Genomic DNA, 7114 nt, shown 5'->3' with positions numbered 1-7114 from the left:
CCCCAACCAAACCCAAAATCAATGGATATTGTGCTCATCATGAGGGGATAAAATGAACCAACCAAGGCAGAACAGATCGTGGTGAATTTTGATATTTCCAAGTTCTGGAGGTCTCACACTCAAATAAACCAGGAATGAGCTAGAGGAACATCAAAGTCATGCATCCCTCTTCCCAAAAACTTGCAGATTAATTATTATTATTATCTTTTTTTGTTTTAATTTTTGATGTCCAGGAACAAATCCAAAGCAAATTGAAGAACCTCAAGGATGAAAGAGAAAGGCTCCAAGGATTAAAACTAAGCGGGGAGAAGAGAAGCCAGAAGTATCTGGTAGGTACTTTGCTGCTGCTCTAGGGTCTTCTGCAGGTCTGGAAGATGTTGGATTAGCACTTAAATTCGTAGTGAGGAGGAAGAACACCTCCAGTTGCTCCATCCAGATGGTCTCATCTCTCTTGGACTTGCTCCATCTTGATGGGTTACTCGTGAGTGAAACGCAGATGTTTCTCGAGGGGAAATGAGCAGCCACAAAATGTGAGTGGAGAGCGAGGTGGTTTCCAAATGGTTGGAGGGAGGTGCATGCAGCTTAGCTGAGTCACCTTCCAGACAGAGGAGATGGGCACGTGGGTCCTCCTGGCCCCATGATAAGGTAGTGGGATGGTGCTTCAAGAGTTCTCCATCTCCACTGCAGATTGCTGCACCCCAGGAACTGCTTTCTACCACCCAGCCCTGGAGGTGGGTCAGCCACATCAAACATGAGGTTCATGGAGGTGCTTGTGTCCAACTTAGACCCTGATGAGGTTTTTCTACTGCTGCACAACTGTCCAGGTCCTGGTGAGGGTGGTGGCTCTCATGGTAGCTTGGGCATCCAGATGCAGGTACATCTCCTTTGGAAAGTGCATCATGCCAGATGTTTCTACCACCTTCTAGACCTGTTTTGGGCTCTCAGAGGTTGGGGGATGGATTTGTAGCTCTAAGGAAGTGAGAGAAGGTGATTTCCTCAAAAGCAGAAGCAGAAAGCGTGGCAGATGTTTCACCGCAGCTTCATGAGAACAGGCAGGCTGCTGGGGTGAAGGCAAGCAGAGATGGGTCATGGCTTTCCTGCTAAATAAAGTGGAGATGGAAGAAAAACATCATGAACGTGCTGCTGGTTGCTCATGTTATGGTCCCTGGCCTGGATTTGGTCCTGTCCCATCCAGCTACTGCCCTCAAAGGCAACATTTTGGGGGAATTGCAGGTCCCAGGGACTGTTTCTTCTGCAGGATCTCACCAGATCTGAATCCTCCTCTCACCCTGGTGTCTTCAAACACTATCCCAGCAGGATTTGTCCCATCAAACACTTGCAGGTGCCTGCATGCAACACCTGATCTTCTCCAAGCCATGGGAATAAACGTGAAGCAACACTGCCCGCGTATTTCTTAAGCTGAAAAACAAAACCAACCCCCTGAGAATCATAGAATGGTCTAGGTGGGAAGAGACCTTAAAGACCATCTAGTTCCACCCCCTCTGCCATGAGCAGGGACACCTTCCACTAGACCAGGTTGCTCAGAGCCTCATCCAACCAAGGCCGGAAGTATTTTCTGACTCCACAGGGCATCACATCAAGCTCAAAGGGGACCAAGAACCATGTGTGATGGACTTAGACCAGCTTCAGGGCCAAAGACCAGTCCTTGCTCCTATTTTATTTAACCAGGTTTTGTAGGTCTTGGATTTCTTCTGTTCTTATCCCACCTCATCTCTTCCTTACAGCAGCAGACAAGAGCCGAGAGGTGGAAAATCATGTTGGTTTTCAAGCAGCTGCACCAGTTCCAGGACGAGCAGGAACGTCTCCTCCTAATGTGGTTGGAGGATGTGGAGAAACAGATAGTGCAGACCCAGCTGGAGAATGACAGGAAGATCTCTGTGGAGATATCCCACCTGGGCAACCTCATCCAGGAGTTGGAAGGGATGAACCCACAACCAGAGAATAAATCCCTGAAGGTGAGAGCGAGCAGCTGGGCAATGGAGTTTGCAACACTCTGAACGTGCTGTTGAGGTGGTGGTGGTCTCCTCCCCTTCCCCCCAACCTCTTTGGCTTGACATTTTGAGTAGTTTATTTAGATGGTCATTGCAGGAAGAAGCTATATCATAATGGACCAGACTGAAGAGACCAAATGGGCCACTAGATGAGTACAAGAGGTCCATCCAGTAGCCCATTTGGTCCCTTCAATCTGGTCCCTGGCTAGAAGATGGTTCAAGGTTTAATTCACATCTTCTCTCTTCTTTAGGATGCCAGGAGCGCCTTGACCAGGTACGTGGTTCTCCCTTTCTGGAGGGGATGGTTGTCCCCAGTGCAATGTCACAAAGCAGACACAAACAGGGGAGCAGGAGGGGTTATCTTCTCTACCAGAGTCTTCAGCGCTCAAGGTGAGGAAGAAGGTAGGGAGGAGATGGCCCTGGGGTGAGATCCTGTCCCCACCACCTCTTCCATTCAGTTTGAGTAAGCCAACATCCACCATTGAGGAGGTCCAGAGCAAGTGTGTGTCCTCCACGGGGACATTGGGACCACTGATACCTCCAACAATGTCTCCACTGACTCAACCCAATGCTTGGGGAGAAATAAGCTGACCCAGCAGCTTTTCTAAGCAAGGAGTGCAAAAGTCTTCTTCTTCCAGGTGTGAAGCAAGGACTTTCCAACAACTGACAGAAAAGTTTCCCAGAATGGAAAAGAGACTGAAGGATTTATCTCAGAAAAACATCGTTCTGAAGGAAGCCCTGAGGAAATTCAAAGGTACAAAGGAAGGGGGAAATATCTAAGCACTCTTCTTCAGTTGGAAAGGAGTGGACATTAGCCAATTAGCAGCATAAAGCCCTGGTTAATGATGAATTAATCAATAACCCTCCTATCCAGGACTGGAGCTGGAAGAAGGAGGGTGATGGTGGTCCCAGATGTATTTGGACACACATCTGAGTGCTTGAGTAAGGTGAAGGAGGAGACCGAGCTTCTCCCTTTAGCTACACAAAGGAAATCAATGAAGAATTTAATCCTGGTCCTATTTAAACCAAACAGGTTGTAGGTTAACATCTAACTATCCAGAAAAGTCAACAAGCAGATGGTGGTGTAGACACAGATCAAGCCCCAGTAAGCTAGTTTGAGACCGTTCTCCATGTTCACGCAACTGTCCCGTTCCCTCCTCTCGTCTCCAATTAGTAATTGACGTCGTCAGCTCTGGATTAAAGAAATATCCTGACAAAACTGATCGTATTGGGTTTGAAGGTCTATCTATCATAGAATCATAGAATGGTTTGGATTGGAAGGGACCTTAAAGATCATCTAGTTCCAACCCCCCTGCCAGCAGCAGGGACAACTTCCACTAGACTAGGTTGCTCAAAGCCTCATCAATCCTGGCCTTGAACGGTGGGCGCAGCCACAGCTTCCTTGGGCAACCTGTTCCAGTGTCTCACCACCCTCACAGTGAAGAACTTCTTCCTAATATCTCATCTAAACCTCCCCTCTTTCAGCTTAAACCCATTTCCCCTTGTTCTGTCATTAACTGCCCTTATGAAAAGTCCCTCCCCAGCCTTTCTGGAGCCCCTTCAGGTACTGGGAGGCCACTAGAAGGTCTCCCCAGAGCCTTCTTTTCTCCAGACTGAACAACCCCAACTCTCTCAGCCTGTCCTCACAGCGGAGCTGCTCCAGCCCTCGCATCATCCTGGTGGCCTTTCTCTGGACTTGTTCTAACTGGTCCATGTCTCTCTTGTGATGGGGGCTGCAGAACTGGACACAGAACTCCAGGTGGGGCCTTACAAGAGCGGAGTAGAGGGGCAGAATCACCTCCCTCGACCTGCTGGCCACGCTGCTCTTGATGCAGCCCAGGACACGGTTATTGGCCTTCTGGGAAAGTCCATGAGTTGGACTTGTTCATCCTGGTCTAATACGCTTCCTCTCCCCTGTAAGCAAACTAACAGGACTTCTCTCTTCTTTCAGAGAGTCTCCCAGTTGAACTGGAGGTGCGATGGGGTAAGTCATGGTAAACTGGAGTTGAGAAAAGACAGCAAAAGCAGGGAATTCATACTGTCCTGGTGGGTTGGCAAGGTGATTTGTTATTCCCCTTTGATGGGAATTAAAAATAATACAAATCATTAGATCTGTATGGCATATTTCATGGAGAAAACCTTTACCAACCAGTTTTGGTTGGTCAGGCCAAGGACTTCATCCTTGGAAGACAACAGGAAGGTGTAGATGGAGAGAAATATCCATATTTTTCCTTCTAACATACTGTTTTTCTTCTCTCGTGCTTTCATCAGCAAACGTGACACTGGATCCAGACACAGCAAACCCCCACCTCATTCTTTCTGAGGATCGAAGGAGCGTGAGGTGGGATGAAACACCCCAGAACTTGCCTGACAATCCCCAGAGATTTGATACCTACTGCTCCGTGTTGGGTCGCGAAGGCTTCACGGCGGGGAGGAACTATTGGGAAGTGCAGTTAGGGAGCAGAGGATTTTGGGCTGTAGGAGTGGCCAGAGATTCAGCATGGAGAAAGGGTTGGATTAACCTTGACCCTTCCCAAGGAATTTGGGCTGTTGGCATCTGTGGGGACAGGTTTCAAGCTTTCACCTCCTTCGAAACAGTTCAGCCTCTGAATGGGAGACCAAGGACTATCCGGGTCTCTCTGGATTACGAGAAGGGACACGTGGCTTTCTTTGATGCTGATAATGAGACCTTGGCTTTTGCTTTTCCTCCGACTTCTTTCAATGGAGAGAAAATCCTGCCTTTCTTCTGGGTTTGGGAATCCAAGATCCAGCTGGTTCCTTGAAACAGGATGGGCAACAAGATGGACATGACATGCTCTGGAAAAACCTTTGGTTTGATCCAGGCAACCACACTGTATTTCAGGACTTTATGGATGGTAAAAAAATAAAGTGGATTAAATGAGTCCCGGTGCCCATTTTGAATCTCATTCTCCTGGGGTTTTCAAGAGGAGTAGGTTGAGAAGGGATCATCTTGGCCAGACCTGTGGATTTTTTTAAATGTTTGGGTACTGTCCAAGATTTTGCTACGGATTATCACCCTGGGATGAGCAGGAAAATGAAGCCTATACTTTGTGCAACAGCTCCTGGGACACCAATTTCATGGTTTTAATCCCTTCTACTCTTCTCCCATCCTTTCAAATTTTTCCTGACCTTAGCAGTCAATGATGTTGACTGTTGACATTCAGCAATGATGTTCCTACAGGGCTGAAGGCTCTGGTTCCTGGTTTAGTTACTAGAAAGGAGCAGTAAGATACCATTGAATTAAGTGTAATATCTACTCTTTTCCCACCAAGATCTCTTCCAAGCCAAAATACCTCATGGTATTGGCAAGAACATACCCATTTTAAGGCTTTGGTGTTGAAGCTTGTGGATTTTCCCTCTTTTTCCGAGTTGTGGGGGTGGAAGAAATCAGAGGTTGGAGGTTAGTAAAGATGAACAGAAAGAGCTGAAAGTCTGCCTTTCTGCAATTTTTGTAGATTTACATTTCAGAAAGCTTAGTAAAAAAGAGTTTAGTTTACATTTTTATATGCAAAACAGTTTAATTGACATTTTTTATATGCCAAATGACTGCATTAAAGTGTCTTTCTTTATTTCAAGAGCTGTTTTCTCATTCTTGGTAGAGTGAAAATAGTGCTGGGCCACCAGCAGAGTGGCAAACCCTTGAGACTCTGCTGCCCTCTCTTGACCTGTTTCTTGTAAAGCTCAAATGAAAGCACTTAACGAAGCCTTTCCTGCTTCATCACAACTGTGATGGAAGGGAAGCGCAACGACTTTTCCTACTTATGATGGGCCTGAAAAAAACCCCACGTGGACTGGAAACCACTGGTTGAAAGGTAACGGCAAATGAATGAAGCTGGGAAGAAGGGACATCAATTTTTGGAAGTAAAAGGCATTTAAAGAGCAAGAAAAAAGAAGGGAAAAACATCAATCCAGGCTCTCAGTTATGTCGCTGCAGATCAGAGAAACCTTCTGGGATCTCTTGCAAGGTCTTGGAGGTGCCAGCAATCTCCAAGAACATCTTAGATCCATCATAGTTTGATGTCTCACCTTACCCCAAGGGCAAAACTGATGTCCCAGGGGTCAGGAGCAGCAGAAATTTCTTCTTAGGTGCTAGTAGGATGTGAAATTCCTGTTCTAGCTGCTCTCAAACTTGTTCTCCAGTAAATAAATGAATAGATAGATAGATAAATAAATAAATAAATGAAATATCTTTGGAGTCACCAAATCTACAAGTCTTCACTGATTCAAAGGGCAAGTTTTGGAGACTGAAAAATCCCAGTGCTTTCAGGAAAGGGTAAAAAAATGGGCTGGACATCTCCAATTCTCCACCTTCCCAGATATCTAACTGCTACTTTCCAGCTCTGTCAGAACATTTGAGGTCAGTATTTTGCCTAAAGCTCTGCTGGGAAAGGGGCTGGATCTCAGTTTAACCAATGGCTTCAAATCAGGGAGAGAAATTTCTCTCCTTCCTGATGATTTGAAAGTGAAACCAGCGTGGTCCTTCTCCATGGCTACCAGCAGATCTGTGAAAAGCCTCCAAGATGAAGCCTCATGCTCCATCTGGTTGCAATTTTTCCAGGACCCCATGTCCATCCATTGAGGGCATAGTTTTTGCTGGTTGTGCATCACTCAGAACTGGGAAGGACTGACCACCAACTTCTCCTGCCCTCAATGCAGGGAGTTAGTACCCCAACAGAATCTCCAATGCAACTGGAAATTGGCCAATATTGTTGAAGTAGCCAAAAGCTTGGACCTGCAACTGGTCAGAGAGGTGAAAGGAAGGGAGAACTTATGCAAGGAGCACCAGGAAGCCCTGAAGCTCTTCTGTGAAGATGAGGAAAGGTTTATCTGTGTGGTGTGTGACAGGTCTAAGGTGCACTGCACCCATTCCTGTGGACGAGGCCGCCTGAGAGTACAAGGTGAGGAGGTTTTGGAGAACATTGATGCACAAGTTCCTTATATTGCTGCTCTTGATGGGTGCAGATAATCTGTATAACCTTTGGGATAAACCATCTGTAGACTCACCCTCCTTTGTAGACCCACCATCTTTGTCTCTTGCCTGTGCACGTAACTGCTGAGTGAGCTGTCCTTGTCCTTCTTTC

The 7114-nt window shown here is 46.6% G+C and overlaps 1 protein-coding gene across 1 annotated transcript; it reads left to right on the top strand.

Moving 5' to 3' along the window:
- Positions 1-233: 233 nt before the first annotated feature.
- Positions 234-4795, top strand: LOC104520163 (tripartite motif-containing protein 15; the record flags this gene model as incomplete). The annotated part of the gene is made up of 6 exons (XM_010172432.1): positions 234-329; positions 1746-1976; positions 2264-2286; positions 2651-2766; positions 3964-3996; positions 4284-4795. Coding segments are annotated over 6 exons (1011 nt in total), but the record flags the coding sequence as incomplete, so codon positions are not given.
- Positions 4796-7114: the final 2319 nt, after the last annotated feature.

This window comes from Antrostomus carolinensis, unplaced genomic scaffold (genome assembly GCF_000700745.2).
Source record: "Antrostomus carolinensis isolate BGI_N321 unplaced genomic scaffold, ASM70074v2 scaffold51127, whole genome shotgun sequence".
Lineage (NCBI taxonomy): Eukaryota > Metazoa > Chordata > Aves > Caprimulgiformes > Caprimulgidae > Antrostomus > Antrostomus carolinensis.
The sequence above is the reverse complement of the archived record's forward strand: the minus strand, read 5'-3'. Positions and strand labels throughout refer to the sequence as shown.